The sequence below is a fragment of the Leptonychotes weddellii genome, chromosome 9 (genome assembly GCF_054177405.1).
Source record: "Leptonychotes weddellii isolate Sample4059 chromosome 9, ASM5417740v2, whole genome shotgun sequence".
Taxonomy (NCBI): Eukaryota; Metazoa; Chordata; class Mammalia; order Carnivora; family Phocidae; genus Leptonychotes; species Leptonychotes weddellii.
This window is the reverse complement of record NC_138377.1, coordinates 2,685,872-2,702,647: the sequence shown is the minus strand read 5'-3', so window position 1 is coordinate 2,702,647 and position 16,776 is coordinate 2,685,872. Positions and strand designations below refer to the sequence as shown.

General features: G+C 47.0%; 1 protein-coding gene across 9 annotated transcripts in view; it reads left to right on the top strand.

Annotated features, from left to right (window-relative positions):
- PPP2R5C (protein phosphatase 2 regulatory subunit B'gamma) overlaps positions 1 to 16,776 on the top strand; it is a 117,351-nt gene that overhangs the window by 14,806 nt on the left and 85,769 nt on the right. Inside the window, exon 1 of one of the 9 annotated variants that reach the window (XM_006740086.3) lies at positions 12,511 to 12,728. The exons of 7 other annotated variants lie outside the window; for them this stretch is intronic. In XM_006740086.3, the coding sequence (XP_006740149.1) occupies positions 12,635 to 12,728 (94 nt within the window). In that variant the 5' untranslated portion in view covers positions 12,511 to 12,634. Of the gene's footprint in view, positions 1 to 12,510; positions 12,729 to 16,776 lie in introns of those variants that run through there. One more of the 9 variants, XM_006740087.3, reaches the window with a different exon arrangement.

The following is a 16,776-nucleotide window of genomic DNA, read 5'->3' as shown; positions in this document are numbered from 1 at the left end:
TCACTTTGAATTTCCCCCAAAATGGATGGTCGCCTCTTTCCATCTGAGGGTGTTCAATCCCTAAAAGTACTCCCCTAGGAGATGTTGAGGTTGAGGTACATAAAATCAAGGAACGTAGGGTAAGGACCCCAAAGTCAAACATGAGCCTCTGAAAACCTGTATATTACCAAAATGTAAGACTGGCGTAATAAATGAAACATCAGACGTCCTTCGTATCTCCAGTCTGTAACAGTGGGTCTTCTGCAAGATGTATGAACCCGGAGCAGGAGGTGCATCATCTTTACAGGTGTGTTCCAGTGCCTTCCACGCTGCAGGGCAGATAGCAAGGGCTCAGTGCAGACCTTCCAGGCAGGGGGAGGGATGAAGGGAAGGACAGAGGAAGGGGAGGGTTGGAGAGAAGGAGCAATTTAGGGATTCACAGGTACACTTCCTGCCCCTCACTTCCTCGGAACCCAGGCTGTCCCTGCAGCTCACAGAGCGTAAATCTGGCTTATCTTTGGTTTGGCTTCAGCCTCGTAGATAATACACATGCTAACTCATCTTGGGGAGGGATGAATAGAGGGAGCACAGGAGATTTTCAAGACAGTGAGCCTATTCTCTACAATACCAGGATAGTGAATACATGGAATTTTGCATTTGTCAAAACCTGTAGCGTATACAACAGGAAGAACAAATCCTCTTGGAAACTATGGTATTTAGTTAATAATGATGTGTCAGGATTGGCTATCGGTTGTAACAAATGCACCCACATGAATGCAAAATGTTAATAATGGGAAACAGGTGGCCGATAACATGGAAACTCTGTACTTCACATTCAATTTTTCTTCCAGCCCTTAAAACTCCTCCACACCAGTATTATTGTTGTATTCTGTCGGTGATTTGGGTTTATCCACTTATTTATCACTTTATTCTTCATCCCTGCCTGCATCTCCCGACTTTCCTCTTGGGATCACTTTCCTTCTGTTTGAATACGTCATGTAGAATTTTCTTTAATGAGAGTCTGGTGGTGGCAAATTCTTTGTTTATTTATCTAGAAAATATCTTTATTCCGCCCTCATTCTTGAAAGATGTTCCCTGAGGATTGAATTGCAGGTGGAATTATCTTCCTTCTGAACGGTGGAGATAAGCATTTCATCGTCTTTGACTTCCATTAGGATTGAGAAACCAAAGTCAATCTCTGAAGGGATTGTGATTCTGGCCACTTTTCTGATTTTTGTCTGTAACATTGATTTTCAGCCGTTCCACTGCTGGGTGTCCAAACATGGGTTTCTTTATTATTGGGCTTTTTTGGGATTCGTTGTGCATCCTTAGATTATTATACTTCCTCAGGACTGGAAGGTTCCCAGCCATTATGTCTTCTACATTCGTCTCTCTTTTTTCTTTGGCTTTGAACAAACATGTATTGGACTTTTTCATTTACTGTCTTAAGCCTCACCTGTATTTTTCAAACTTTTTGTGACTTCCCATGCAATTTTCTCGATGAAAGGGTCTCACATTATGTCTAATAGAGGACCAGTTTTATTTCCTTAATTTTCAACCATTCATGGAAGGAATACCTTCATAAAACATAGTGAAAATAAATAACTGTACAAATGAAATATGAAATGCAGCCTTTTTGTGTTATTATAGCTAATAGACATAAAATTACCTTGCTGAATTGCTATCAGAATCTCTAAACACCATGCTTGACTTCTGTTATCTTGCTGAGAATCTTCAGGTCTGTCTCATATGTGCTGAACTCCCTTTGTTGAGCTTTTAATCTCAGGGATCCTTTTTCATTTACAGAAGTTACATTTTTAATCTGCAAGATGACTTTTTCATATTTTCCTGTCCTCTGACAGATCACACCTGCCGTCTCTGTGGGTGCAGTAAACACAGCTGCTTTGCAGTCTGTGTCAGACGATGTTATCATCCTTGTCAGAGTCTGTTCGTGAAGTCTTCTTTCCTTGAGTACCTGACTATTTTCTAGTGTATGCTGGTCATTGTACTCAACTATTTAAAAGAAGTTAAAACTGTGCTCGCTTCAGCAGCACATATACTAAAAGAAGTTAAAACCTAAAACAGACGTATCTTCTCCTATGGGGATTGATTTTTGCTGCTTCTGCCAGATACCTGGGTCACTAGCAGTCTGGGGGTGTTGTAAATCACAGCACAAGTTTATTACGACTTGTTAAATTAGGCCGGTTGTCCTATAAAATATCCCGCTTATTCCCTGTAGTTCCGGTAAATAGAAACTATTTTTTGGATGGGATACATCAGACGTGATGCTGTATGACCCAGGAGATATTAGTTAGTGCGGGACATTCATTCGGTCTGGGTACTGTCATAAGCAATGCCAGACTCTGCAGTGTGTTAGGGTGATGATGGGTTGACCTCTCCATCGGACCGCGACACTTCCTCTGCAGGCGTGCTGTCCAAAAGTACCGGTGGCGATCTGCAAGGTACGTTGTGGCATCCTGCTGGTCTGTTCCCCCAGCGCTGTGCTGTCTCGTGCACACCACGCGACAACCCTTGCTTGAGTCAGCAGCCTCACTAGAGAGTTAACATTTAATCTGGCGTTCTTCCGACAGCAGAGCTGTTTCTTACCAACTGGAGATGTTTGGTTGTCTTGACCTGTAGCTCCTACTGAAAGTCAGGATAGGCTTAATGCTCTGCCTTTTAGTTACACTTTCCCTCAAATGGTGAAAACTAAAGATTTTTTTTTTCTGGTTTTCTTTTTTTTTGAATATCATTATGGACTTAGGTATTCTGATTTGATTTCAGTGTGCTTCAGCCTACTAAAATCTTTATTCTTTCTGATGTACAGATACATAATTTTAACCACTGGATATTCTTTGGGCCAACTCGTGTGTATTTTTTGACATGGACACATTTGTTTTTGATTCCTTGATTTCTGACACAGCAAGATGCTCCCCCAGCCTCATTTTGTACCTTCTTTGCCCCAGACTTGGACTGGCCACTTTCAAAACACCCTGATTTCTTTTTTTTTTTTTTAAAGATTTATTTATTTATTTGAGAGAGAGAGAGAATGAGAGACAGAGAGCATGAGAGGGAGGAGGGTCAGAGGGAGAAGCAGACTCCCCGCCGAGCAGGGAGCCCGATGCGGGACTCGATCCCGGGACTCCAGGATCATGACCTGAGCCGAAGGCAGTCGCTTAACCAACTGAGCCACCCAGGCACCCTCATCCTGATTCCTTTTAGTGGGGGTTGATTTTAGAGACCAAAATCTGGTCACTAGGGGTACTTGTTGCTATTGGACTGATGTTGCTTTTAGGTGCTGTCAATGGAGGAAGGTGGAACATGAGTATATATACGTATTAGTTATGCATTCATATTGACGTTTTCAGTTCAACCTTAACATGGTGTTTTCACGTGTTTCTTGAATCTTCAGTTTTATCTCTTTTACACTGAAAATCTTGGTTTCGAACATCATTGACATAATTATTGCTACATCCTATTAAAATAATTCACAACAATAATACTGATTATTACAAACAGTAGACACGCTCTGCCCGGAGCGGATGAGAAGCCTGGCCCATTGCACCTTTTCCATACTGGGGCCATTTAAAATCTGAGTCATCTGTTAAGTGGAAAGTAGCATTTCCTATTTTTATTCATTTAACAGTGAGGCTGAATGTAGTCTTCGGGCCCTTTTCACTCAAAGATTTCCCTGAATTAGTCCCTTCATTTACCATTTTTGGTCTGGAAGGTAGAAGTGTTCAATGCTAAGTGAAGGGAGATGTTTTGGGTGACGTGCGGCATGCAGTTTGTCTCTTGGGGTTGTTCCTGTGGGAAAGAAGAGCCTGGGAGAAGTCAGGTCATAAAGGAGCAACTAGGACTTAACAGCAATTAGCTGGAGACCTTGGGACAGAAAGTTGGAGTTGCTAAGCACTTGGGCTTTTGTGAAAGAAGTTGTTACATTATTGTTGGGAGAATTTATGTGGCCCTGGTTTTGTGAAAATAAAATACTTCAGCCTTTTTCAAAGCAATTCATTTTCTGATACCATTGAAAGTTTGGCCATACAAGTGGGTCATTTTTACTGCCTAAAAATGAACTGTGCATGTATTTAGAGGAGCTCTGCCTCTTGGCCGTTAGTTGCAGGATTAGAAGAGTGCAGCATGAGAAGTTGCCAGAACGCCTGCCCTAATTCCTGGCGGGCCAAGAAACTGCCCTCCTCAGTCCTGTCTTCTGCCTCGGGCTTGGATTTCTGCATCTGCTCCTGGCTGCCCAGGGTAACGGAGGAAATGGCCCCAGGCTTGGTGAGGCCAGTGCCAGTTCACAGCGAGTACTTACTGACCGTCTGGGTTGTCCGGAGCATGGGGAGGTGGCCAGGACAGGGACAATGACCAGAGGTGGCCCCTGCGCTCCAGGAGCTAGCAGACCCCGATCCACCACGCTTTTCCAACTCAGGCTCCTCTTGGCTCCGTTCTGTCAGCAGCTGGGCAACAGAGGTGCCACCAGGGCCCCCGGGGTGCATGACCGAGAGCCAGTGCCGTGTCAGCCCGGCCCTTCTGGGACACTGTCCTGTCTGCTCTCCTGGGGCCACAGACGTGGCTTTTACTACAAGGGACAGTCGGTCTCAGGCCTCTGCCAGCCGCCTCGGGGCAGAACCTGGGAGTCGGCTACCAGCTAGCTGTAGCCTCACATTTAATGTTTGGCTCAGGCCCTCCCAACACCTCCCCTTGATTTCTCACCGCACCTCACGTCCCGCCCGTGCCCGCGCACACCCAGCGGTCCCATCCTCTGTCCAGCCCCTCGCGGCCCTAGATGCCCAGCTTTCCTCTGCGCTCTGCCTCATCTTTTTTTCTAATTGTGGTAGAATATACATTGCAAAGTATTTACCATTCGCACTCCGTATCAGTGTCCATTAAGTACGTTCACAGCACTGTGCGCCCATCACCACTGTCTGTTCATCGTCCCCAACTAAACCCTGCCCCTGGTGCACAGTGCCTCCCCTCGCCCTCCCCCTGCCCTGCAACTGCCATTCACCTTTCTGTCTCTGGGATTTCACCTCCTCCAGGAAGCGGAATCATCCGGAATGTGTCCTGCTGGCTCTGGCTTCTCTCTCTTAGCATCGTGTCCTCAAGGATCATCTGTGTTGTAGCCGGTGACAGGATTTCTTCCTTTTTAAGGCTGAATGATATTCCAGTGTGTGGCTAGACCATAGTGTGTGTGTCCATTCGTCCGTCGATGGACACTCGGGGTGCACAATGCACACGCGTTACTCTTGCGGGAAGCGTCACCGAGGGCAGAGCTGTTTGCTTGTCTGTTTTGGTGCCCAGTCCAGCATCTGCCAAGGATGCAGGAGACACACTTCGGGCCCTCTGCCTGCTCCTTCCACACTCCTTCAGTTTCCAGAGAACTGCCCTGGCGTCCCCTCTCGTGAGGAGCCAGTCCAGGCTCACCGCTCCGTCCACCTCAGGTTCTTCTGTGTTAGCAGGAGGTTTGTTCTCAGTAGCTGACGTGAGAGCACCTGGATATGTCACGGGTACGAGATACACCTTGTGTGGGCGCCCTGCCTCCCCGCAACCAGGGGGTGCTGTGAGCACTTGCTCTGCTTTCCAGCCCAGCTGTGGGGAGAACGACAGCAAGCCCTTGGGCTAAGTTTTCCTGGTCTACTCCACTTACCCCCGCTGGCCTTCCCTGGGGACCAGCCCAACCACGCTTTCTACTCGCCGGACCCGCTCAGATCGACGGGCAACAAGCGCCCGTCCCTTTGTCCTTGCTTTTGGCAAGCAGACGTTCCCTGGCAACCTTTGAACACAGCTGAATGCTAGGTATCTTTGATCTGCCTCAGGAAAAGGTCTATTTTAAGCTCTTAAGGGAAGCCAAACATTTTAGGTTAGCTCTTTTACCCAACAAAACGTAGATCATCCATGCTCCTATGGTTTCCAGTTCAAAAAAAAAAAATAGTGCCGGCCAGCACAACGGCCGTGCTTTGCTGTGACAACACCATGGTTGTCTAGGTTCAAAAAACAACTTTCTTTTCATGAAGGGAACTATAAAACTTCTTCACTAAAATATGAGCATATTTAATTTGCAGACAAAATTGCCTGGGAGAAGGAAAATAAAACCTTGAGCTAAATTTAGAAACGAAAACTGGAAAGTTTTATTCAGAAATGCTAAATCAGAAATAAAATCAGTGGGATGTATTTACAGGCAGTTTGCTTTTAAATAAAGACCAAAACAAAGTGACAGAGGGACCAGAGAATAAAGAGTAATTGCTTTTTAAGCCTTCGCTTTGGTGCAGCGCGGACATGCTTGCATTTGCATCTTTGATGGGAGAGCGCACTGAGAATGGGGGGGAGGCGCCTGTTCGCCCGCCTTCTGTTCTGGAAGGCAGACCCCCTGAGCCCAGAAGGGTGCCCTTCCTCCCTCGGCATCAGCTCAGGCCCTTTGTGAGCTGGACTGGTGCGGCCGCAGTGGCAGGAAGGGAGGGAAAGGGGCGGGGTTGTCCCGGGGGAGCAGGAGCCCAATTAAGAGGCCGTCCTGGAAGGCAGGTCGCCCGTCCCAGGTGGTAATGGGGGGCGCCGCGGGACGCCAGACGGGTTGTGTGCCAGGGGATGGGGCGTGTTACTGTCCAGGCAACTAGGTGGCCTGTCCCTCTTAGTTATGCGCCACAGGGAAGAAGAGGTTTAAAGAGTATTAAGGGGGTTTTGGAGAACCAGGATAGGTGTTACTGCTTGATCCGTCCCTCATTCGGTATACTGGATGGTACACCTGCTATGTGCTAGGCACCGTCTGGGGCGCTGGCCTGGGGAGAGAGCCTGTGGCCCAAAGAGGGAGTAGGGAGGCTTCCGGAGTGGGGGTGGGCCATCTAAGCAGGGCTCCCACTGCAGCCTGGGGGTCTTTCTGAAGCACTGTTGCTAGAGGCCATGTTCTTGGAGTGCGGTGGCGTCCACAGTTCTCAGCATGACACCTGGAACGGCTCGAGCCACTCCCTCCCAAGCCTGCACTTCAGCCCAGCAGGGTAGTAGCCTCCATCCATGACGTTGCTCCTCCTCACAACCGAGGAGGTGGAAGATCACATACACCCCTCCTCCAGGTGAGAAGAACCAGCCCCAGGGTAATTCAAGGCGGCAGGAACGGGCAGCCCAGCGACAGGGTGTGGCTGCGGTAGGAGCCTCTTCCGGGAGCACCACTGAGGGCTTGTTCCGTCCCTGAAGACGATGCTCCGGGGACCAGTGGAACCCTCGTAGCTTAAGTGAGGGTCAGATTCACAGCAAAGGTGGCAGATACGGTGGTAAAAACTAACTAGTCCATGGCTGATTCTTTGAGGCAGGGAGTCCACATCCTCTAGTTTCTTGGTCCAGTTTGTCTTGCCTCATTTAGGCCAGTTTTTGTTGCTGTGTTTTTACCTACATGAGCTCATGGACGCATCACAACGAACAAACCTTGGGGGTCATACTTCCCATCACAGCCGATTCTCGGCTCATCACCTGCACCAAGAGGCTGCCTTCGTTGAGGGTTCCTGCCCGTTAACTTCATCTGTGTCTTTTTAAAAACTGTTACGTGTCATTTTTATCAAAGTATTATATGCTTATTTTAGCAGTACTGAAAAACATACAGACGTTTCAGGAAGAAAAACCACCCGTTGCCATAACGCTCAACAGTTGATATTTGGGGAGTATTTCTTTTTATGATCATACTATTTCTGAAAACTTAGACACTGCCCTTTCCAGTTATTTTCATTTTATATACTTGTAAAGATTTTCGATGGGTGTGTAATATTTCATTGTGTGGGATAATCCCTTTGACGTTTAGGTGGTTTCTAGTATTTTAGCATCATAAATAAAAATGTGATGCGCTAGAAAAGAACTTACTAGGAATTAACCAAGGAGGTAAAAGACTTACACACTGAAATCCGAAACACTGCTTCAAGACACTGAAGACAGCGGCATTCACGGGACCGACATCTGTGTTCATGGACAGGAAGACAGGACCTCCAGAATGTCAGTGCTGCCCAAAGAGATCCACACATTCAGGGCAGCCCTTATCAAAATCCTGACAGTTTTTTTCCAGAAACGGAAAAATCCTTCCTAAGATTCACATGGAATCTTCAGGGACCCCAGATGGCCAAAGCAGTCTTGGAAAAGGACACCACACTCGGAGGTCTTAAGTTTCCTGATTTTAAAACTTCCTGCAAAGCCACAGTAATCAAACCTGTGTGGTGCCGGCATAAAGATGGACATATACACCAGTACAGAGTCGACTGGAGAGCCCGGAAATAAACCCATCACATGGTTTTCAGCAAGGGTGCCACCCACTCGATGGGGGAAGGACAGCCTGTTGAACAAATGGCCCTAGAAGAATTGGATGTCCACACGCAGAAGAGTGAAGTTGGACCCCTACGTCACACCACACCCAGAGAGTAACTCAGGGCGCCTGGGTGGCTCAGTTGGTTGAGCATGGGGCTCTTGGTTTCGGCTCAGGTCATGATCTCAGGGTCGTGAGATGGAGCCCCGCATCGGGGTCCCTGCTCAGTGGGAAGTCTGCTTCTCCCTCTCCCACTCCGCCTGCTTGTGTTCCCTCCCTCGCTGTCTCTGTCAAATAAATAAATAAAATCTTTAAAAAAAAAAAAAAAAAAAAGAGTCTGCCTTCGGCTCAGGTCATGATCCCGGGGTCCTGGGATCGAGCCCCGCATCGGGTTCCCTGCTCTGCGGGAAGCCTGCTTCTTCCTCTCCCACTCCGCCTGCTTGTGTTCCCTCTCTCGCTGTCTCTCTCTGTCAAATAAATAAAATCTTTAAAAAAACAAAAACAACAACCAGTGTTGGCGAGGATGTGGAGAAATTGGAGCCCTGTGCACTGTTGGTGGGAATGTGAAATGCTGCTTCTGCTGTAGGAAAAAGCACGGCAGCTCCTCTGAGAGTTAAACATAGGAATGCCGTATGTCCCAGCGATTCCGCTTCTGGGGGTACATCCCGAGGAGTTGGAAGGAGGGACTTAAAATAGACACGGCACACCCATGTTATCGCGGCTTTATTCACAGTAGCCCGGAGGCAGAGGCAGCCCGAACGGCCATCTGTGGATGAATGGGACGGCACGGGGTCTGTTCGCACCATGGAATATCCTTCAGTCTTACAAAGGAAGGAGCTCTTGCCACCTGCTCTGACGGGGCGGACCTCGAGGACGTTACACCGAGGGAAGTAAGCCAGTCCCAGGACAAAGCCTGCCTGATTCCACTTGGATGGGGTCCCTGGGGTGGTCAGGTCCACAGAGACAGAAGCAGAACGGGGGTCGGGGGTGTTGGAGGATGGGGGGGCGGGGGGAGAGGGAGTTCTTGTTTAATGGGGACAGAGTGTCAGTTTTGCAGGGTGAAGAGAGTTCTGTGGCTGGATGGTGGCAGCAGCTGCACAATAATGTAAATGTACTTAATACCACTGAGCTGTGCACTTCAAAGTGGTTAAGACAGTGAATTTTATGTAATGTGTATTTTAGCACAATTTTTAACATATTAAAATGTGATGCTCACTCTACTACTATGTTTCCAGAATAGAAACATTTCTAGAATAGATTCCCAGGCGTAAAATTACTTAGAGAATCCTGATCCATATTGCCAGATGATTTTAATTCCGGAAGGATCCAAACAACTTACAGATTTGTTGGCAGGGTCACGGCATGCCTTTACCAGTGCCGAGTAACTGTCATTTGTTGAAATGATTGCTGGTTTGATGGGCAGAGAAATACTTTTTTATGCAAGTGTTGATCACTTACAGGTCTTTTGTGAACTGAATCATTTCAACATCTAGGCCCCGTTTTTTATAATCAACTCTGGTGTATATTTAACTCCTTGTATTTACAGCCTCTATGTTTCCTCTGGTTTTTTGGAGGGAACATCCAGAAATTTGTAAATTTTTTAATGTGAGCAATATCCAATAAGGGTTTGTCCGTTGTTTTTAAATGCCCTATTCTCTTGGTACTCGACTTCCCTTCTGAAAGCTGTAGGGACGTGGGGGTAAGGGGGTGATTTTGGTTTGGTTTTTTACTTAACTCATCTCAGGTTTTGTTTTGGTGTGAAGACTTAAATTGGCTTATCCCCACATCACCAACCAGTTATCTAACTAATCTTCCCCTTTCCACTGATGCGAGAGTCATTCTTTGTCGTAATAATACACTTGGATGCATGTGCTTCCCGCTCTGGGGGCTGTAGCTTCATCCCATGGACCCGACCTGCCTCTTAGGCTCTCATTACACCGGCATGAATTCACAAGCTTTCCGGTGGGTAGGACTAGCCTTCCTCACAAGTAATCTCATTCTCTTGCTTTTTATTTTTCCAGAGGAACTTTAGAACTGTTTTGTCAAGGGAAAAAAAAAAATGTGTCAGGAAAATAAAGAGACCCAACCAAATTTTGACTGGAATTGCTTTACACCTGTAAATCAATTTGGGGGGGAAATGAACAGTATATTTATAGTATTTACCCTTCCAGTCCAGGAGCCCGCCTTCTGTGTATTTGTTCAAGTGTTTTTTTCCTCTCTCCATATTACTCATTTGTTTCTTTGCTTATTTATGTTTAGGGTGTGTTTCATCAGTGACTTCCAGATCACAGTCCTTAGGTTCTTTAAAGAACTACTTTATATGTACAAGTCTTCAGAAGAGCATGGGGGGAAATCACTAATAAAGTTGAGATCCTTTGATCTGAGATCATTAGGAAAAATACATCAAGAAACCTCTTCACTTATTCGTTGACTTCTAATCTGTATATTTTATGTAAAGATCCTAGAAGTCTTTCCCCCTCATCTCTTGATTTTAGCTCATCAGCACAGTCTTGGGACAGGCACGTTTCCCCTTCTCATATCCTATGAAACATCAAATCATTTGAGGCCAGGTCTCTGTCTCTTTAAAGTACGGATCTGTGGGAAGCATCTGCTCCAGACCCCCTACTAAGGCCCCTGCGCACCTCGTTCCTCATTGCACACACGTCTGAGTTCATCTGACATCACTCCCTGGGTGAGAAGGTGGTGGTGATCCTAGGAGAGCCGTCCTTCCTGCGATCTGACAACCCAGCGGGTCAGCAGCCAGAATTTAAATTCACATTACCTGACTGGAAGCACGGGCAGTTTTTGTTCAGCCAGAGGAGGAGCCAGGCAGGAGCAAGGCCAAGTATGCGCAGGTGGCTAAGGACGGGTCCCCATCGCTTGTTGTAAATAACTGCATGGCCAGCCCTGGAATCCAGCAGCATCCTTCAGCTCTGGGAAAGAGGGAGGCCCGGGTGGGATTTGGTTTGCCTTTACTTAATTTATTTTTGTGGTCGATATTGATGCATATTGTAAAAACTGCCTTCTTGCTAGTGACGGGGCCTTGCTGAACACCCTTGGACAATTGTAGCGGTTCACTCATTCCTCGAATTACAGGGCGTGCCAGCCCACAGGTGCAACTGCTATCCCCTCTTGCATCTCAGCTGTTTCTTACCATTGAAGAGGTCTAGAGAGCAGAGGGCTTTGGCGTTCCGGTTCACACAGGGGAGTTGTAGGAGAACGCATGAAAAGAGATGTGGTTTGAACAAACTTGGTTGTGTGTGTGTCAAGAAGTGAGGCATCTGTTTTCCGTTGTACCTGTCCGTGACTTTCCCTGCAGTTTGTTTTTAGTTGGAGGTAGCAGTGATACTTCTTTTTGTTAGGGGATCATCTCTTTGATCCCCTCCTCAAACTCCAGAAAGGTCTGTCTCCTTGGCACAGCTTTTTACATTAACTCCTTTTAAAGATAAGAAACAAAGATCTAAATAAGAGCTTTTAAAATTAGCCTCATAACAAGGGAAATATCCTTTTGTAGCTTAGAGATTTTAAACTTAAATTTCTATAAACTTCAAAGTATCTAACGTGTTGCCATCTCTAAGATAAAAAACGAACACTGCATTTCATTTTATCGCTTTAACTGCCTTTAATCTGTAGCACTTTCTAGCTATTCAGTTTAAGGAGGCTTTCATTTCCCGTGCAATTTTTTAACTGAATTTCCCAATAAAAACACTAGATCCCGAGGAAAAAAACAAACAAACCAGCGTTTGAGGATCCAGCTCATAACTCGGCAATAGGAGGGGCTGAGCCCGAGTCCACACTAGCGGCTTGGGATTGCATAATGTTTGAATAGCCATTTGCCTAAACACCGCGAAACCCGGGTTGCCCACGTGCTAACTCCGGTTCAGATGTTGGAGCGCCTGGAACCCGGAGCTGCCGGCGGCCAGGCGGGAATGAGGCGCCTCTGACTTTGGGGGCCCAGCCCCGGGGCGCCGGCAGTGGAGCTCCTGCGGCTCGCACGCACTTGCCTTCCGTGGCTGGCACTCGAGGCCGCTCCCAGTCCGGCGGAGGGTGGGGGGGCCGGCCCCGGCCCCCGCACCCTCGGAGAGGGGCTCTCGGGCTGGAAGTTAGCGGGGAGCGAAGCCTGCAGGAGCCGGGAGCCGGGAGCCGGCCGGCCGTGCACACTGACAGCCGAGCAGGGCGCTCTCTCCATTTGCAGTTTTTTTAGTGTCATTTTAAGTTGCAGCTTCGGGCCAATCAGCGAGCCCCATGCCTGCTGACATCACGGGGCAGCCAGTTCCCTCCAGCTGCAGAGAGCTTCAGTTTGTCTTTTTTTTTAAACTAAAATGGAGGCTGGTTTCTTGCCTTAAGGAGTACATTGCCTTTCCCGCTGGAGTCTAGATGTGGACATGTAATAAAGCGGGCAGCAGGATGGTGGTGGACGCGGCGAACTCCAACGGGCCTTTCCAGCCCGTGGCCCTTCTCCATATTCGAGGTGAGTTATTGTGTGTCGCCGAATCGGAACCTTCTGTGGTTAGTTAATAAATGGCTATTGTGCTTCAGATAAGAGGAGCAGGAAGTCCCTGCTGGCAGAACATCGCGCCGCGCTGCCCACTTAGCCCGCGGAGGTGGGCTGTGCCACCCCGGTCTGGCATTTTACGAAGACTCGCGGAATCGGAGTCTTGAGAGAGGCCTTGCACGCATAGTTCAAAGCTGGTTTTTCTGCTTTCTGCTCGCTCTCCCATCCCCCTTTCCGAGCCGTGCTGATGTCAAAGGATGTGAAGTCACTGCCCGGGGAAGGTATTGGGTGGAGGTGGGAAGGAGAGGCGGGCGGCAGCGCCGGGCCAAGTTGTCTGTCTGCAGAGTTTCTGTTACATCTGGGTCGCTCGACGCTGCAAACGTTTCATCGGGGGCACATCTCCGTCATGAAGATGAACCGTCAGGAAATAATGCAGAAATGCTCGGAAGAGAACTTCCTTTAAAGGGGTTGTTTTCATTCCTGCCGTGGAGCCTCAGAGAGACATATGCTCAAGCTTTGAGATACAGAAATCTATTGTGGGTCATAATGTCTGAGATGTTAGCGGGTTCATGGAGTAGTAGGAAATATTTGGCATTTAAATAGGCTCCGTATTGACGTTTGACTTTAAAATTTAAAACAGCAACAAGTTTCCAGTGTGATGTACGTGGGTCTCGCTTGCTTCTTGTAGTTTATACAAAATTTGGGTTCAGAATTGAGCTGAAAAGCACAATTACCATAGTAATTAATAATTATTACATTAAAATATAAGCATCCGGGTGGTAGGATACTTGTTCTTAGTTGGCATTTTCAAGCACGTGTTATATAAAATTTTTTTGTTCATAATTGAGAGAGACAGAAAATGGACGTTAAGCTTTATCAGATCACTTTAAAATGTATAAAATGTCACAGCTACGCCCTGACAGAACAGTTGTCACTGTCAGAATCTCCTCTAAGGACCCGTGTTAAGGAAGGGTGGGGGCAATATTCCTAGGTGACTAATAGTCCTTATGACTAAAATGCCGGACAAGATTTTTCAGATCCTAGGGTGTATCCAGGGAAGATAAACCACACGAATACTCAATCTGTTGGAATAAAATGGGTGTTGCTTTTCTCTCCAAACCCTCTTTAATAAAGCTGGTGAAAATTAATACCCACAGTGACCAACCTTTAGGTTGGGCTACGCATTCATTGTTTTATGGTGTGTGCCCAGAAAGGAGCCAGTGTTGACCACAGACAGCATGTAGTTATTTTAATGGCAGGAACCGAACCGGTAAAAGCAAAATGTAACTGTGTTTAGGTTTAAGTTAGTTCTTAAATACTGACTAGTTAGCAATCAGATAATTTTATTACATATAAAATATATTTTTATAGTTTTAAGATACCTTACAAATAACGTAGGTTATTTTGGTTTGTGAGTTTTTCTGATTTTAGTAAACACTTAAGGCCCCCGTCATTTTTTGAACTAAGAGTTTATTCTGAAATGGAATTACTTGGTTTTGTGTCCTATGATACCACACTGATTTTTTTTTTATTTCATTCCAAGACTTTATTATAGCCAGGTTGGGTTTTTTACCTTTGGTTGAGTCACTGGTTGGTTGCTGTCTGACTGTGGAGGGAAAAAGTAGTGGGGTTTATTAACCCGAAAGAGACTTGAGTTTTTAAGAGGGGGTGACCTGAAGGGACCTGAAACTAACTCTTAATTCAAATGGGAATAATTTCTAATTTCAAAACTTGAAGAACACTGTGTTTACTCATAAGCAGTTTTTGGAGCAAGCATGTTAGTGTGCAGTTCAGCAAGATTGGTTTTACTTACATTGGTTTTTAGATTCTCGACCAACTGAACACCCAGTCAGCTGCTCTCCTGTGATGTCCGGTGCTGTGGGTCAGTGACCGTGACTGAGAGGCGCAGCCCCACCCCAGAGCCAGTGGTTTTGTGGAGAGACCCACAGGGGCCCTGCCCCCTGTGCAGGGGGTACGCAGGTGCTGGGAGAGCAGGGGCTGATGTGATGATGCTGGGGAGAGGCGGCAGCCAGGAGGGGGCGACGCTGAGGGCTGCCTCCCTCTCAGGGTGCACCACGGTTCCCATTTAGGGAGGAGGGGGTCTTCCACACAGAAGGGAAAATGACCTTCCAAGGTCACACACATAGCCTGCACATGGTTGGGCCAGAATCCAAACCCAGGCATTTGTGTTGTCTTGTTTGGCATCTTTTTTTTTTTTTTTTTCAAAAAAAAAAAACAACTTAAAATAGAAATTTGGGCAGTTTGTAGAACCTTTTGCCACAGGATTATACTCGCGGTTTTTCCCAGTGCCTTATCAACATTTATCTGTTTTATTGGCCTCTTGTGTGTGACAGTTTGAGCCCAGGGTTCCATTTCTTTCTTTATTTTACATCTATCTGTCAGTTCCCCTACCACGCTGTGCCAAGCAGGTCCCTAACTCACCACAGGAAGCGAGCCCCATGGCCCAGCTTTGGGAGTTTACAGCCCCCTGCGGGGTGGGTGGCATGAGTAAACAAATAAATCAATCCGATCACTGAACTGATTAGTAGTCCCAGTGGGTTGGACAGTTCTATTAAATAATCTAGAGTTTGCAATTTAATGTGGTGAATTGGCATATCCTATAAAAGTTCAAGCGTGAGAGGGACACACTGTTGAAATCTACGTAAACTTTTCTGTCTGTAGAAGGAGAGCGCGTCACCTGAACTTGACGGCTGTAAATTTAGCTCGATGACTTAAATCCTGGTCTCCCAGCGCTGTCCAAGAGAACTGCCTCTGTTGGTGACGACGTTCTCCGTGCTGACCACGGCGGTGGCCCCAGACACATCTGACCAGGGAGCACGTAAAATGTGGCCAGTGCCCCTCAGAAACTGGATTTGGGATTTTATTTCATGAGAGTTACTCAAATTTAAGTAGACACTTGTGTCTGTGGCTTCTGTTGTGACAGCGCAGGTTTAGACTGGGGTCCACGCTTTTTCAGAAAAGGGCCGGCCTACCTCAGAGATGTCGCAGGTTCTGTTCCAGATCCCGCAGGAAACCTCATGTCACCGCAAATCAAGTCTGATGAAGTTTTTGGCTTCCCAGCGCCTGTAGAAGTCACGTTTGCACTCTGCTCTAGTCCATTAAGTGACAGGAACAGTGCACATACCTTGATTTAAAAATAGTTCATTGCTGAAAAATGCTGACCATTGCCTGAGCTCTCAGCAGGCTGTCATCACTGGTCACAGGTCATCGTAACAGATACAATAATAATGAGAAAGTTTGGTACACTGCGAGAATGATCACACTGGGACACAGAGACGCAAAGTGAGCAAAATGCTGTGGGAAAAATGGCGCCCACAGACCTGCCTAACGCAAGGTTGCCGCAGACCTTCAATTTGTAAAAAACACAGTGTCTGTGAGGTGCAGTAAAATGAGATGTGCCTGTAAATAAATAGTTTTGGCCAGGAAAGCAGACATAGGCAGTAAGTAAATGAATAGGCATGCCTGTGTTCCGGTAAAGCTTTATTTACAAAAGCAGGTGACAAGCCAGATCTGGCCCATGGGACCCAGTTTGCCAACCCCCGTTCTAGACCATTCCGTGAGTTTTTGATGGCCTGTTGGTGTAGTACAACGTGTCACTTCCAGAATCAGGTTTAAGGCCAAAAAGATGTGAATGGCCAGAGAGGAGAGAGCTCTTGACCCCTTTCCAGCTGTGTAATTCCGGCCTCCAGAGAGTCAACTGCATCTTGGTCTAGTTGTTCATAAACTCACTCGGTTGATGAGTCTGTCTTTGAAGGACTGCGATCTAGCTGTGGCCCCTTGGGGAGCTCAAGAGCAAACTATTCCTTTTGTGGGAACCCATTTTTCCTGCGATGTTGAGGTCTAACTGCAGAAGTTTGTTTTCTCACGAGTAAAAGGGGCCAGAGGCAGTGTGGAGGTCAGAGCGGATCCAGTGGCTCAGCCAGCAAAGCTCCTGACCCCTGTGCACGATGCAGGTGGCTGGCTAGAGGGCCCGCCCTCCTGCGCGATGTGATCACAGTGAGGG